General features: G+C 52.7%; 1 protein-coding gene and 1 long non-coding RNA gene across 2 annotated transcripts; one reads left to right on the top strand and one right to left on the bottom strand.

Moving 5' to 3' along the window:
• Positions 1-33: 33 nt before the first annotated feature.
• Positions 34-6,838, top strand: LOC137865396 (uncharacterized). The gene is made up of 3 exons (XR_011101880.1): positions 34-48; positions 2,387-5,166; positions 5,592-6,838. It is a non-coding gene; the product is annotated as an uncharacterized lncRNA (long non-coding RNA).
• On the bottom strand, positions 3,189-16,448 carry TTI1 (TELO2 interacting protein 1). Its single transcript, XM_068700445.1, has 7 exons — positions 14,024-16,448; positions 13,406-13,597; positions 12,431-12,579; positions 11,459-11,599; positions 9,827-10,031; positions 8,998-9,085; positions 3,189-4,704 (listed from the first exon to the last, which is right to left on the bottom strand). The coding sequence occupies exons 1-7, from the start codon at positions 16,320-16,322 to the stop codon at positions 4,470-4,472; spliced, it is 3,309 nt and encodes a 1,102-aa protein (XP_068556546.1). The 5' UTR covers positions 16,323-16,448; the 3' UTR covers positions 3,189-4,469.
• Between the last annotated feature and the right edge of the window lie 5 nt (positions 16,449-16,453).

The following is a 16,453-nucleotide window of genomic DNA, read 5'->3' as shown; positions in this document are numbered from 1 at the left end:
CTGAGCTGCAGCAGGGTGGTGCTGGGCTGCGTGCGGGATGTGGCTCTGGTGAGTGGGGGCCATGCTCGGGGTGGGTGCAGCGGGGCCAGGCTCTGCCCCATCAGTTGGAGAGGAGCTCCCGGGGCTTCGGCAGCGCCCAGCTCAGCCCTGCTGCCCACCGGGCAAGCTCCTGTGCCGTGCCATCCCCCGGCTCCTCTGGTTTATGGAGCTGTGGAGCTCCATTGCGCTTGCCTCTCGGTGTGCTGATATTAAGCAATTTGTCATGCATTAGAGTAACAAAAGCAAAAGCTGCTGGCCTGGTGTCAGCCAGTGCCGGAGGCAGAGGAAGGGCACGGCCGGGGGCGGCCACGAGAGCTGCTCTCGCCTTCGCCGCCTGCTGCGGGTTTCATTTGCAGGAGCCATGATCACACGGGAGGAAACTGCACAGGAGCCTATAAATACACCGGATACTTTGTCAGGAGAGAAATATTAACCGGCTCCAGGGAAAGGGGGCTTTTGTTGGAAATTCTGCTTTGCCACAAGCAATAACAGTGGCGGCTCTGTAGATCTCTCCCTGACGGAGCTGCTCGTGCTCGTGTTGCACTCTGATGCTTCTTGTCAGGGAAATGTATCTCTGGGGTGGGAGGAGAAGGGATGGGAGGAATCAGCCACCACCGCAATAAAAACAGTCTACAGGGGAGGAAAAGGAAGAGCTGGAGCTGCTTTGAGGAGGGTGAAAGGCTGCAAATCACCTCAAATGGCGAGCAAACAAATTGCTGTTTGGTGTAGTAATTTGCAAAACCTAGAGGCAAGCTTTTAAAAATAACAGGTTTTATTGGAAGAGATTCATTTTGCTGAGTTTATGGGAGATGTTGGGAGCAGGAGCGGAACGGGCCCCTGGGGGGCTGCGTGCCTGCCCGGGGCTGTGCCCCCCCTCCACCAGCCCCGGGGTGCGGAGCTGCTCCCAGTCAGTTGCTCCCAATGGAGGTGGCTGGGACGGAGCTGGCCCTGTCCCCCCCCACCCATGGGTGCTGTTGTGCCCCCCCTGGCCCTGCTGGAGCCGTGCAGCCCTCAGTCCGACAGGGCCAGGCGGGCTGAGCTTAGTATGCAAGTCACTGCCGGGGAGGAGCCGAGCCTGGTGGAAATGCCATCTCCACACAGGCACTCTTCTGACCATTATCCTGCTTCAGACAAAAGCAATTTACTCTGCCTGTAATAAAGCAGGGGTGATAACGAAGCTGGGAAGAGCTGTGACAGGCGGCCGTGTGGCGGAGCGGGCCAGCCCCTCTCCCTGCCGGCCTGCAGGATGGCCAGGACGCCTGGGGATGGCAGCGCTGGGGGTCTCGGCACCACCACTTGTGCCAGAGGCTGGCCGGCAGGATGGGACATGGCTGGGACACGGCCGGGCCCCAGGACACACAGCGTGGTGACCCAGCACCCCAACCGGCTCGACAGCATGGAGCCCAGGCCCCACCACATGCCCCCTGCCTTTTGGGGTGACGCCCCTGCCTCTGGCCATGGGGTGGGGAGGCAGCAGCGGTGAGCCCAGCCTGGCCCCCCCAGCTCGGTGGGCTCTCTGTGAGCGTACCCAGCCCAGGAACCGGGCAGCTGCTTTACTGGGCCAGCAGGAAGCCCGGGATGAAATGACAGCCCGAGGGCCCCTTCCTGATTGATGCAGCCGCTTCCAGTTGTTCCCCTGCCACCAGCTCTGCCACATGGGGAAGTTTGTAATTAGAACTTCGCTCGTTCCTCCCCCATTGCTGCAGCCCTCCTGCCGGTTGTGCCATCCTGCCGAGAAAAGGCAGCCGCCGCCTCCCTCACCCAGCCCACGGTCGGGGAGGGATGTCGGGGTGGTGGGACCCCGGGATCGGGGGCTGATGGCCCGGTCCTTCTGGTAGCCTTGAGCAGTGGTTTCCCACTGGGTGAGGAGCTCGGGGATGGCTGCAGGGCCCAGGGCCTGCCTTGGGGGGGGCTCGGAGCACCACAGGAGGTGTGGTGGCTTCCTGAGGAGCAGGAACACCTCCTGGGACGCTGTGTGTGGAAGCTGTGGTGCCACTGCCCCTCTGCTCCTGCAGTCATCTGTGCTGGGTCCTGAGCAGCAGCGGTGCTGTGGGACCGTTCCCTTCCACAGCCAGGGCCTGAGCCTCAGCCCTCCCCTGGCGTCCCCTCCATGGGTGCTCGTCCCCGAGCTGGGTCCCTCCAGCACCTGGCGGTGGGCCTGGTGGGGAGACTCGGAGATGCTCCAGGTCACTTGTGTGAGGGAAACGGCAGGATCTGAAGGTGCTGATATCCAGGAATGGGAACTGGCATGCTTGTGGCCATAGGGGAATGCGGAGCAGCTGGTGTGAGGCCCGGGCTTTTATGCTACAAAAAAGCTCGAAGAAAGGGTATTGGTTTTTCTTTTCAGCTTGCCTTGTGCCTCAGCTGAGGTGACTCCAGCAAGGCTGGGGTACTTCTGCTTCCCAGAGGTGACAAATCCAAATGTGGCCAAGCATGTGCTGATGGATCATTCAACTGCAGCCTGAGACGAGCTGGTGAAGGCCGGTAATGGGCAGGGTGCTCCTCACCAGGCTGGCTGGGGGCTGCAGAATGGCACGGGTTCCCCACAGCAATGTTTAACTTGTACCTCTCTGGCAAGAGCCACAGCCCGTGACAAGCCCGTGACAGCCCCATACTGCTGGCTACAGCGAGGGCAGGGAGAAGCAGTGGGTGGAGAGACCGAACAGATGGCTCGGGCAGGAGCAGCGAGTGCCACCGCCGTGCTGCTGATTCGTCTGATGCCGGGCTGATGCAACGCCTGCACCTGACAGAGGAATTTTATAAAGTGCTGCAACGATCTAGAAATTTCTGCAGCAACCCCGGGAGTGCTTCGGAGACCAAAGGTAATATTTCACCTGCCTGCTTCTCCCATCTTCCCGTCAGATCAGCTCTGAGTGGCTCCTACGAAATGCAGCCCAATGTGAAGCACTGAGTATCTATTTTCAAAAGCATAAGGGGTGAAAGCTGAACCGCAGCCTTGTCCTACTTGGAACGAAGCCACCAGGCTGTGTCTTCCTGGGAAAAACAACCAGGAATAAAGTCTAAATAAGAACAGGAAGATGAGGGGAAACCATCTCCAGTGAGGGGTGTGCACAGGCATCAGCAGCAGTCCCCTCGCGCCCAACAGCTGAGATGCCTTCTGGATCCCCAACAGAAACACACACAGCCTGTTCCCTTTAACAATCAGTTTATTGCACTGTTTTTATTCAATTTATTTTTTTTATATTTCTCAGCTTGCTTCCAAATTCATTGTTAAGATCCTTTCACTTCACTAGCATAAAACTTCCACAAGCATCTGTCTGAAAGTAGCCAGTTGGCCCTGGGTGAGGCTGACGAATCCAGCGCACGGCGTGGTCTGAGAGCAAACAAAGCACTTGCAGACAGCCTCGTGGGAAGGAGCCCCAAGGATGTGGGGCTGGGGGGTGCCCCAGTGCAGCTTCCAGGTGAGCGAGCGGTGAGGCTGTGCTGTGGTTCTGGAAGTCTTGGCAGGGGCAAAGCAGGACTTGCAGATTCATCTGCGCCCCCACTGGCTGCACAGCACCAAGGTGCTCACACCAAGTGTCGCCATCTGACCTGGTAGGCACCCAGCAGGTAAGCTGTCCTGGGGCAGGGGCAGACGCTTCTAGTCCTTGGGGCGGGTGTTAAAAATCTGGCAAGTCTGGAAACAGCCTGCACAGAATAGCTGCAATCTGGGCTTATTCCCAGATTCTTAAATCACTTAAATAACTAAACCAAGGCTGGCTGTTTTCTTAAAAACACTCTCACGGCTCAACAGTGAGAATTAGTGGCACAATTCATTTGGCCAGTTTTTGCAAACTGTAAGGGAAGAGCCTTGGTATTTCTATGGGGATATGGGGATGCCATTCTTGTCAGCAATACTGGTGAGGAATTACTGGAAATGCATTTAACTCTTGTTTTTAGTATCAGTTAGTATCGGACAAAGATTTCTGATGTACCCAAAACTAATGCCTCTCCTGGAAGGTTAAGGCCAGAGAAGAACTTTCATTTCAGGCTGGGAGATGACTTTCCAGGTGTGAACTGGACAGAGCACTGCAGTTGTGTGGGGAGTCAGAAGTGTGCGTGTCAGGTGCTGAAAGGGCATCACCCAACAAGCAAGTGCTGGGAAGGAATTTCTGGAAAAACACTTTGTATGGAAGAAACAAATGTGCTGTGACCCTTGGATTTCCTCCAACGCCATGTGCAGAGAAGTACAAGCCTGAAGGAATCAGGGTAAGGGTAAGGTACCCACCTCATTTTGATACACTTAAAAAAAAAAAAACAAAAAACAAAAAAAAAAAAAACCTTTTGCCCAAGGGCAAGGTGTCCCAGCCAGTACCCCAGCCCACACAATGGTTTTCCCTGGAATTAATCAGGGCCTAAATGTCAGGATTTCTGTAAGTGAGAACTATCCTGGTGGTTCTCTTTCCTCCACCAGCTGCTGTGCAGGTCTGTCAAGCAGGAGATGCCTCTTGTGTGCCAGCCTGCAGCACTCTGCTCTCCTGGTGCTGCAGCTTCTCCAGCAGGAGCAGGATGTTGTCAGTGAACTCATTCCGTGGCCTCCCCATCCCACGAAGCTTCACAGGCTGCAAGCTGGTGTGGGGAGGCTCGTACAGCTGAGGGCAGCAGACCTCGTTCAGGAGGAGCCAGGTGCTGTCAGGGTCCACATGCATTAAGTGGAGGAAAACACTTCAGAAAACAAGGGGAAGAAAGGAAAGAGTAAGGAGAAGGCCTTTTGATTTGCACCCAAGAGGGTCATTATAGGCAGCTACGCAAAGCTTTGGCATTGTCTGCAGCCTCTGACAATTGATAGATTTGGAGGCTCATTAGACAGTCATTAAGATGGTTCCTGTGCCCAAGAGACAGCTCAGTGGTTTCAATCCACCACTGAGTGACAGGAAATAGTTCTTATGCTGCACAGCACATTATTGGCTTCAATACAAAGCTGGTGAATAACTGACCCGGGCTTTGGTCTCAGCATCACGCGAGGGGGTGCTAAACTCAGAGGGTCACATCTTCTGTGGGTGAGACTTGTGCTTGCAGAGCCTGCCTGTCATTTCCAGAGGAATACAACCTGAACATGCTCCAATGTGATTGCTGTGTTTGGCAACAGCACAAAATGCCTTCTTTGTGGTGCACAGCCAGGCCCAGGTGAGCTGAAGGGTCTCTCTATTCCCCTAGCTCTCTGATACTGCAGCTACGCTGCCTGGGCAGGGAGAACTGGCCTGCCCCCAGTGCCAGCCTCCCGGGGCTGCCAGGCTGAGCAGGAGCATGGGCAGCCTTGCCAGGGCAGGCTCTGGAGCTGCCACCTGCTGAGAGCTCTGTGCTGCTCTCCAAGCCTCGGCAGCTGCCAGCGCTCTCCCGGTGCTCGTTTGGCCGTGGTGGTGGGAGCAGCAGGTCCCTGGTGGTGTCCCCTGGCTTGTGATGGGCACAGGGATCAGCCTCGCTCCTTAGGGCTGGGGATAGTCCTGGGCAAGACAGATGAATGGGAAGGGAATGGGGAATGGCATTCAGCTGGCGTTGGCTTTTCCAGCACATACATAGCACATACACAGCTTTAACTCTTACATTCACAGCGGAAACGCCCTGGTCTTCAGCCTCATCTCGGTCTGGAGAGAGCAACCCTCGAGACGTTAGCTGCTCGCTGGAGAACCCCACGGCCCCTTGTGCCCATAACGGCCTGAGGTGTGTGATTATCTCCCGCTAACCCGGAGAGCTATGCAGCTTAGAGAGCAACTTGACTTTAACATTTCCAAACTAACTCTTGGACAGTTCCTAAGCAACCTGTTTCCATGGCAAAGAAACCTGGGGTTAATCCAGGTTTGTTTTCTGTTTTGGCTTTTTTTTTTTTTTTTACTTAAATATAATTTTATTGAGTTTTGCCTTGTGCAGGTGGCTGTTTTAGTGTACCTCAGCCCAGCTTGCAAATGACAGCTGTCAATAAGTATCCAATAAGCTACACAGTCAAACCAAAAGAGGTCTAATGCTGTGTAATCAAATTTGGTATCTAAAAAGATCCCAGAATAGCTCATATTTGTTCCAGTTGTGCTAAACAACTTGTTCTACTGGCACAAAGCAGAGTTAGGCTATTCTGGTGCCTTGTATTTTCCCAAGCTCTAAGTAAAGCCACGGCACAGTGTGAACAGGCTGGCAAAAGGACAACTCTTTCTGGCTTCTGCAGCTATGTTGGATATTTAACTAAATACAGCTCACCACAGACTTCAGTAAGAAGTGAAGAAATTATTTCTGCATCCTAGAAAAAACATTCCTATTCAGAACACTGACTGAAAGGTCAAATGGTAAATTTCACAGACTGTAAACATTTATTGAAAAGGAGTGTAAATTTCAAAACAGTCACTTCAAACTGGAAAAAATGTAGAGCTATTTGTAAAGTGTTGACATAGGCCAATGACAATTTCTTAATCTCTTTTCCTTCAAAGTTTTTTTTTTCCTTCCCCTAACGTGAGAAGCTTGTCAGAGATGTTGCCACTTAATAAATTGATCAGAAGCTCAGTTTTACACAATGTGACTTCCAGTTAACACCATTTCCGTAACTTGGTTCCCAGGCTGTGTCCCTACAACACAACCCCTTAGCTGCTCAAGTGTTTCTGGTCACTTTACCCAGGGGTATATTGGTTTATTTTCAATAAAAGCAAAGATGTATCTAGTGTTCCCTGGCATTCCCAAACTCCTCATTTTTATTTTTTAAATTTAAACAATATTTTGGTAATATTTCTCTTCTGGAATACTACCAGCAGTCACAGTAAAGCCTACTGTCCCGTTCCATTTTCTCTTTCTCAGAGATGCTGGGGTTCATTTTTTATTCCCATCATCTATTTTTGCCTCTTGAGTATTGCACAAAGCTGCATTTACCAAATTCACTTATTCCCACTGCTTCACCTAATAAAACTACAGGATCCCATAAATGGGATTAAATAGCCTCCCTGGAGCACGAGAACATTCCTGGAAGACAGACAACCCTCCACACCCTGTGTTTTTTTTTTCTTTTTTGTGACACCAGCACCTTGGCCCAAAATTCCTGCTCGGTCCTTTGCATACCCAGAGAATCTTCACTTTAAAATCAAAGTCAACGCAGGGAGTTACTGCAGCTATAACTGACTTTGTAAGAGCCAACCTTCCTCCTGGCAGGTCACAACTCGTGAGTTGTGTAAGAATCCAAAAAGGTGAGCAAAGGCCACTCAGTATAAATCAATATGGCAAGCTGATTCCAAGCATCCTTTTACTTTGTGTGATTTCTGTAGTGATAAAGCTGAGTTATGTGATGTATGTTGGCACTCAGGCTGTGGCTAAGATTAGTTCTGTTCTATCTGCTTTTAGAAGCATTTAAAATGCAGAAAATTTCATGGAGCAGGCTGATAATTTGCCCTTGCCTCAATGCAAAGGGCCCTACATGTGACAGTCTAAGTCAGTTTGCAGGATCACTTTCAGACACACGGAGAGCAAAGAAAAGGACTGGAGCTTACAGGAACCTGGAGGTTAAGCAGCCTAAGAAAGGAAGCTGAAGCATGGCTGAGAAGTGATTCTTATCCTGCTGCTAGTTGACTGTTACAGTGCAAACTAATTTTGACTTTTCCAAACTGAAACCTCCTATCAGTCATGCACACTGTAGGTAAAAGTGACTGCGACATGTTTAACGCTGATCCAGCCTGGTTCCAAGACCAGGGGTTAGATAGGACTAAAATAATAATAAATAAAAAAAAGGGTGTCAAGGACTGTAGGGAAATTGTAAAAACTGCAATTGTTGCCATATGCATGGTTAATATCAGGCCAGACATGATGCATGCATGTGTCTGGCCAACAAAGATAATCACATAAGACCCTGTTCCACTCAGTAAAATACGTCATGTATGGTGCCTCAAAGGCATGGGGGGAGCAATGTAACATGGCATTTTTCTCTTAAAAACATATCTATATATCAGAAACCCGTCTTTGCTGACAGCTTTGCTCCCCTTTCTCCACCAGCAGTGAGCTTGCTTCATAACACACCTTCTAATAACCCTACTGCATCGCAGGGCCAATTCCGTATTCACTCCCCACCCGTCGTGTGGGGGGTGGAAATTACACAGCTCTTCAGCCTGCTTTGTTAATGATTTAAAAGCTTAAGTTTCCAAATAGATAAATCCCGGTGTTCTGTTTCCCACGCCAGCATTGCTTACACAGATGCACGTTATATTCTATCAAGGGTATGCAAGCCTACAGCAAAGAACCCCTTTGCAGAACAAATGCTGCTGAAGCCTGCAGCGATGCAATAAAAGCCACTAAGGTAAAAATAAACCGACTCTCACCAACTCAGGAATACAAACAAAGGTACAGCTACAGCTTCTGAGAGCTCCCTCTGTTTAAGCTGCTGCCCAGCCACACAAAAGCTCCTCACACCTCGCACACCCCTGGGAGGCCTGCACTCAGGTGAAAGGGAGCTGACAGCTTTTCCCTTTTTAACATTCTGCCCTCTGAAATCCGCGGTGCCTGCTGAACCTGCTCACAGCTGGCTGCCTCTCCCATTAGGGAGGGACGGTGGGCCACAGGGAGAGAGTGGCTCTTCCTTGTCCTTCAGCAGAAACGGAGATGCGTGGCTTTCCTATTCATTTTCTGCATTCTGTAACTGGACTCATTTTGTCTGGTGAAATGTCTGCCCTTGTTTCCAGGTGACAACGTATGGCAGCAGCGATCTCTTATCCTGACAGCAGGAACATGTTGAGCAGGATTTCGAACACCAACTAGTCAAGTATGTCTGTCAACACCTCACAGGGCAAATGCATGCTCACCTGAACTGTTTATGCTCTTTTAACCTCCTGCAGCCTTCTCAGAGCAAGGGCTAACCTCTATGAGAGACCCTGTTCTACAGGACACAGATGTGCTGGAGGAAGGAATGAGAAAGGGGCAAAAGGAAAGGGGTTATCTTTCTCCCCCTCTTCCCACAGTACTTGTACACCAGATAGACCTGCATTTAAAAGACATTACCTTTGGGCAGCTTCTTGCAACTTCATGGGTTGCTTGGCACTGAGGTAAATCAGACAAGCATCTGCCACTTTATTCAGGTCGCTCTCACCTGCAGACGGAACAGAAAAGAAGGGTAGGAGGTAACCTACTCAGCTGCTGCCACCTAATTGAATCTGCTCTAAATTGGCAGCAAGTGGCTTCTGAGCCTTTGAACCGCCTGACCCAGAGCTCTACTGATCTCCCCTCTGGAAAATCTTGCAGTAGAGCTAGGAAAGCAATCAAGAGCCTTGAGAGAGGAAAACAGCAACTAGCCAGCAAACCCTCTTCCTCATCAAAGTCAGCTCCAGAAATTTAACCTAGAAGAATTTCAGAGAGTTTCATTCCATAGAAGAGCAGGACATGCTGCATGTAAAAGGTCATCCAGAGAGACGCTCCAGCATGGAACCAGGCAGCTTAGCCAGCAGTCTCATCTGGTTTCCAGTTCTTTCATTAATTACGAACAAAGCATGACCCAACGGATCTGGCTGCAGCAACTCAAGCACTCGACTTTGTACCCACTTCTCATGCACAAATGAGATGAGCAGTCAGGTTCTGCACGGTACTGGGAAGCTCTCTCCCCATTTGTGTCTTGGGGAGTAAGGAGTGAGTAGCCTCTCTTTACAGAGCTCTGAGAGAGGACAGATTAAAGCCGAGCAGGGCCTGAGTGGGATGAGGCTGGAGAAGATCTGGAAACCAGTCCCATGGGGCAGCAGCAGGATGAGAAACCAGGACAGGCCTGGTCAGCCAAGATGAAGAGAGAAGTCATTTTGGGCAGAGATCTCGTCCAGCCTGCACTTCCCCTGGTACTCACCCATGTCCAGCTTCTCGCACAGAGACCCCAGTCCCTGCAGCACAGCCAGCTGTAACTTGAAGGCAAGCGTGTGGCTGTACACAGGCCCGGCTCTGGCACTTGCTGGGGCCTGGCTGAGGAGGGAACTGGTCAGCTTAGGCAGGACGTCTTTGGAGAATCTCTGTCTCAAGAAGTCCCCACACTTTTGAGCCAGGGTACACAGCACCTGGGGGAGAAACATCAGTTACTGGAGGATGTGTGCCTACAGGTCTGTGAGCAGGCTCCTCCAGAATATTGTTCTCAGCAACGCTGGGGGATAAAGCAGCTCCTTTGATAATTTCTTACAGTCGAAAGCGATGTGATCTCACTGCCTCCACTTCCCACAGCAAGCAGAAGGCAAATGCTTGATGGCGAGGCTGACCGAGCTGCTCCTTGCTCTTCTGTTTTACCTTGCTGACCCCCTGAGACTGCCTTTCTTTCCTCAGCACGGTAAAAGTACAACTGACTTGTGAAGGCCTATTTAGAAGTGCTGAAGGAGCCTGATGGAAGATGCTGTTAACATATAAATCACCTGTGTGGTGGCAACAGCCCATCAGTACCAGGCCATGTAACAGGAAGGCCAATACACTACAGCATGGGGCACCCAGCACTATTGGTGTGCACCCAGGATAAAATCCAAACAGGCCGAGAGAATGGCCTTAAACCGGTATGAAAATGAAGGGGGGGATCTACAGGGCTCACCCAAGTGGCCAGAACATGGCTCTCTCTTGGAATTTCACTAAAGTTCCACTAAGTGGTCTTAGTGGGCTGGACTGAGATACTGGTTATGTTGTGTTTGGCTTATACTGACACTAAATTTACTGTCCTCAGATGTAGAAAGGTAACACTCACATGGGACTTCTCACAACAAAACCCAAATGCAATGTTAACTATAATTATCCTTTGAACTTTCCAGTACTTAGTTTTTAATGCAGTGATCTTGTCCTTTTTAGGGCAGGCACACTGAAATTCTAGTGCCTGGCTTCTTGAATTTGGGGAATCAAAACTTTCCTTTTATTCACACTGAAGGATTTGAAAATGAATTTCATTCTGCACAGCACAGGAAGCCCTGTGAAACTCTGGGGCTGTCAACCTCAGGCATCACGTTTTATTGTTTAACTTGTGATTCAGGACGAGAATGCTGTCAGAAGACATGGCCAGGAACTCTTTTAAAGTGCTATTATGAGGCTAAGTCTTTGCTTAACCTCTCCCCTCCCCTGCCAATGCCTCAATTGCTAAACGTTCCCCTCCCTTCAGTCTAAGCCTTCCAAAGGGGGTTACTGAGACTGGAGCTCCAGCAAGGGCAAGCTGTACTACGCACTGCCGCTGACAGTCAGCTGCTTAGGTGGTAAAAGAACCACTTTGCTCTTCCCTGCAGTAACTACAAACACTGCTGTTTCCCCCAAGAACAGTGTCAAGGTTTTATCTGTGGACACACCGTGGTTAAGAGCAGTACAAGCCCACCCAGTGCAGGGTGGTGACCCTGTGATCTGAACAACATAAAAAAAAAAACACTCCCCAAACTCAGCACTCCTCTCACTGGCCACCGCAGTGCCTGAGCTGCTTGCCTTCGAAGCAGCAGCTTGAAGGCTGCTGGCAAACTCACTTCTGTACCTTGAAGGCTCTCAGCACTGCCAGAGGGTCGTCACTGATCAGCCGGGTGACAAGAGCTGGCCAGACACGATGAGCCATGGGAAGCAGATGGTTTCTGTGAGGATGTAGCACGGTTACACAGAGCTCCAACACGTCCAGGACCTGCGTACGAGGGGCAGAGGACAGACTTTCAGAGTGCTGCAGTGCCAGCAGCAGGCATTCATGTGGGGGCCCAGCATCACAGCATGGAGCAAGGAAAAAGAAGGGATCTGATCCAAGAGGGTCCAGTTTCACCTCAGCATGAGCTGGGATAACTGAACAGAGCACGGAGCTCTGAAAGCACCGAGCATCCCAGGGACATAACCCGGCTGTGCTATGGGGCCAGGCTGGAGCCAGGACACAATTTCCAGGCAGGCTCTGCACTAGGACCCCACTGTTCCTGTTGCACAGCAGCAAGATCACCTTGTAGGACTGGGGCTGCTGTGCTGAGAATCTGGGTTATGCATCACTGCTGCATTTTCTGTCTTGCTTTGCAGTTTAAAAGGAGGACACCTTCAAAGGATTTTCATAATTTGAAAAAAAAAAAAAAAAAAAAAGAGACAGGCTTTTAGCCATGCTTATCATAAGCCCAGCACTTCTCAAACGTTCGTTACTCTGTGCACTACAGTCTGAGTGAGGAAGGAGGATGGGAGGAAGATGCCTCTCCTTCCCTCACCTCAGGCTGAGGCACAAGACCTGATGGCTGTGTGTGCCAAGGAAAGGTGCCCACTGTGAAGCCATCCTCAGGATCAGCCTGGCTGCCGTTCCTGACACTGCCTGCAGGAAGCTGCCTCCCTTCTTCTTGCCAACACTTGGCGGGGCTGTCCTGATCAGGCATATGGCAGCACTGCCCTCGCTGCAGCAGGAGGCCCGACGTGCACCATGTACACGTTGAGGAGCTACCAGCCCCCTCCACGGGCACCACCTGTCCCCTCAAAGCCGGCGGTTACTCACCTTCAGCCGCACACGGAGGCTCCTGTCAGACAGCAAGTGGATGCACCTTCCCATCACATCTTTGGCCAGCTGAGCATGGCTTGGCAGAGGAGTTTCTCCTTCTGTGTCAGAGTTGCTTGGCTCAAGTTTAGCAACAGGGGGAACCTCATCTGGAAGACAAAACTGTTACTGAAGCCATGAAAAGGACTTGGAGATTCTGGGAGATCACAACATGCACACAAAACTGCTCCGCAAATTCCCAGTTGAGACCTTTGGCATTTTTGAGCATGCTTAGATATAAATAGATATATTAGATATAAATATGCCTGAGCTCTGTGAGTTCAGTGGCAGATTCAGATTGTGGGACTGGGGAAGTTTTGCTTTCTGTACTGGACAATGCAATTGGTGTGACATTTGCAGTCTCTCTTCACCCCGGAGTTCTTTATCTCCCATTGATTTTTACTGAAAGTGAAAAGCCAGGATATTTAGAGATGAGGTATTTAAAGGTCAGGATTTCGGCACAGCCCAGTAAAGGCTAAAAAGTTCCCTGTATGAATGCCTGCAGGGCCTTTCAAGGCAAGGTAGGAAGGAAGCAGCAGCGTTATTAGCCAGGAGAAAAGGGTACAGAGATTCCCAAGAGAGGCTGAGGAAGATGCAGTAGGAGTCTGGAAAGAGGCAGTTTGGGTCCTGAACCCCACGTGCCTCTTGAGAGAGAAAATACCCAGTGGTTTTATGGCTTCGAGCTAGACCAAGCCCCGATCTGCAAACATTTCCCCCCCCCCCTTTTTTTTTTTTTTTGCCCCCTGAGCACAGAACAAAGCAAGAACACCAAGCAGCACCTCACATGAGCTACAGTCAGCTCAAAGCAGATCTGAGACTATCGTGAGCATGTCAGTCTTTCAACCCAGTTCTACCCCCAGCATCCGCCACAAGGAAGCCTCCCAGGTCACCGTCCTCTAAGCTGCAGACAGTCAGTCAGTCACGCACAGTACTGACCTGCCTCCTCCTCACCACCAGAGTCAGAAAGGTTGCCCTCTGCAACCTGCTTCTGTCTGACATAGTCGAGGAAGAATTGCTCCACTTCTTGCCCTGTTATCGCCGCCTGCACCTGGCCCAAAGTCCCGCTCTGCCTCTCAGCAGCCTGCCTCCGTTGGGGCTCCTCGCTGCGGGACGGCCCGAACCACTTGACTGCAAAAGAGGAACTGAGATGTCACCGAGCATTCGCGGGCCCTTCCTGCAGGTCAGCAAGCTACCACGGGTTCCTTGGGAGAAGAACGACTGTTGAGCCTCGTGGCATTGAGCTACAGAGCAGGCACCAGCTGGCACATCACCGTGCCCTCCCTGATGGTGCACGCCTCTGACAGCCCTGAAGGATGCAGCCAAACGCCCCGAGCGCTTCTATGGGGTGTGTGTGGGATGAGCACACCCGTCCTGTCTGAGCCTACAGGCCACGTCCCTGCAGCTCTGCAGGCCAAACACAGCCTGGCTGCGGAGAGCTGATGCTACTGGCAAGCTTTGCATTAGCACTGGCCACAAGCAAGGCCAAGCTGACATCCTGCTGTACCCTCTGCCACACTGACACTGAGCTGTGCAAAGCAAGCATCGCTCGGGTACCTAGAGCTGCCATGAGCGAGTGGAGGACCCCCAGGAAGGTGGAAGCCTGGTGATTGTACGACTGATCTAGCGTCGACAGGACGTCTTGGATGACGTCTTCTACCAGCGGCAGCAAGCTGGCATCCGAGTGCCTCAGCATGGTGTCCAGCACCTGGGACGCGTGCGGCCGATGTGCCACGTGGCGCAAATTCAGGGAAATCCCATTCACCAGGTAGTCAGAGTTCTCGTTAATCAAACACTGCACGGAGTCGTAACTGCAGGCCTCGCAGATGTCCACCAGCGTTCCCATCGCCGTCTCACTGATGAGCAGAGTCTTGTCTCCGGCCTTTTCCAGCACTGGGTAGAGAGCAGACAGCAGAAGCAACCGGAATTCTTTCCTGAGGACTGTGGCGAAGCAGCCGACCCCTTCCAGCTGGATGCAGATCTGCCAGATGTTGCTGTTCATGGTGCGGGTCGTTACACACGGGTCTGGGGGTGGCAAAACGCTGCCACACACAGCCCCTGGGAGGGCAACAAGTCCTGAGTGATTCACAGAGAGCTCCTGGCTGGCTTCTTCCGCATCAATGCTGGTGACTAAGTACCAGTTTGCCTGGTCTGTGTACTCATCAAGAACGGACGTTATGGCCCCTTTGATATCATCCCCGTCCAGTGGAACTTCCCTTTGCTGAAGTACATCCACCCCCACGCCAGCAGCTCCTGCAATCAGCTCGTTGAGGACCATCGCAGCCTGCTTTCGGTACAGGGCAGACTCACTGTACAGCCCCAGGAAATGATCCACCAGCAGGTAGAGGTTTCCATAGTAGCCAAGAACACGGCAAACTTGCTGAAGGAGCTGGAAAACTTTTTCCTCCGTGAAGAAGCGGAAATATTTCTTCTGGCACCTGCCCTTCTGCACACCATGCTGCAAGGAGCCCTCGAACCCGCTCCCAGAGCCCCAGCGCCTGTCTTCCACTATCTTCACATCCGTCACGTCCAGCTCCAGAACTTGCATCAGCGCTTTGGACAGCCGGTGGAGGTGGGATGCGGAGTTGAGGACAATGTTAACTTTGGGGCCCAGCAGCTTCAGGTAGCCAAGCAATAAGCTCAGAGTGGCAAACTTGCCCGTGTCGTCCTGAGAGTTCATCAGGCGAGGCAGAGCTGTGGCGAGGGAATGGAGGTTCTCCGAGAGAACATCAGCAAGAGCCCTGTTGTGTGCTACCAGCTGCTGCTCCGCAATGTGCTGCAGAACCTCGTTACATCTGCTCTGGACTTCGCTGTTTTCATCGTTAACCAGCCCGACCACGGCCTTTAGAAGATGAGTGAAGGAGTCCACCAGTGACTGCCTGCAGTTCCTCACTAAGTGATGGACGAGTTCCACCAGCTCCAGTCTCACTTTCCAGTGCGAGTGAACTGAAGATCGTTCAACAATTTTATGCAAGAGGAGAGAGAGTTTTTCTGCGGTATTTTTACTCCAGTCAGGTCCTCTGTGGACCACCAGTTTTGATACTCCACTTTGTTCCCCTGACGGCTTCTCTTTATTCTCTGGGATCCTGGCTAGCTGCTCATCAGCCATAACCAAGCCAACAACCTGGTAGAACACTCTGAGGGCAGCCACGGTGGTTGCGTGCCCTTGTTTGATGTCCGCAGTAATAACTCGAGACAGCGCCAGAACCACGCCAGGCAGAAACGAGGCGAACGTATCCCCACATTGCTGCTCCTCGTCCTCACGGAGCTGCCTGTGCTGCTGACACTCACACCGCAGGACGAGGGCCTGCAGGCACTTCAGCGCGGAGATCTTCAGCTGCCTCGCTCTTTCCCGCTCCGCCAGGCCCAGCAGCAGCGACACGGTGAAGCCCAGGAGGTGCAGGGCCGGCGGCTGGTACAGTGACAAGATAACGTCCCCGTCAGCCGAATGGATCAGGGCGTGCAGCGCCTCCACCACGGCCAGCTTCAGCTCCTCCGAGGCGGGTCCTGCTCCCGGTGCGGGTCCCGGTGCCGGGGGGGTGCCGAGGCAGGCGCAGAGCTCGGCCAGGAGCTCCCTCAGCAGCTCGGGGCCCCGCAGCCGGGTGGCTCCCAGCACGGCGGCCAGGCCCCGCGCCGCGCTCTGCACCAGCCGCTCCCGGCGGGGCCCCGGGGAGGTGAGGGCGAGGCGCAGCGGGTACAGGACGTACTCCTGCAGCTCCTGCAGCGCCGCCGCGCCCACCGCCGCCAGCCGGGCCCGCAGCAGCGCCACGTTCTCGGCCGTCTGAGCCTGGGTCAGCCGCACGCAGGCGGGCCGCAGGGCGCCGAAGGCCTCGCGGGGGGTGTCGAACACGGCCATGGCGGGGCCGGCAGCGGGGCCAGGCCCCGGGTCCAGGCCCAGGCCCAGGCCCAGGCCCGCGGGTGCCGCCGCCGCCGCTGCCCCGGGCCCCGCCGGGCGCCTCCCGCTGCCGGAAGTGACGCAGGGAAGCC

Source organism: Anas acuta, chromosome 16, assembly GCF_963932015.1.
Source record: "Anas acuta chromosome 16, bAnaAcu1.1, whole genome shotgun sequence".
NCBI classification, from domain to species: domain Eukaryota; kingdom Metazoa; phylum Chordata; class Aves; order Anseriformes; family Anatidae; genus Anas; species Anas acuta.
This window is presented reverse-complemented; position numbering and strand designations above follow the sequence as displayed.

Bases quoted from the DNA above. Each gene is read 5' to 3' on its own strand.
- TTI1 (XM_068700445.1), bottom strand. From the start codon at position 16,322: ATGGCCGTGTTCGACACCCCCCGCGAGGCCTTCGGCGCCCTGCGGCCC. The intron at 11,600-12,430 runs GTGAGTAACCGC...CCTCGTACGCAG, and splicing joins GCCTCCGTGTGCGGCTGAAG to GTCCTGGACGTGTTGGAGCT. The intron at 9,086-9,826 runs GTGAGTACCAGG...TTCCGTCTGCAG, and splicing joins GTGCGAGAAGCTGGACATGG to GTGAGAGCGACCTGAATAAA.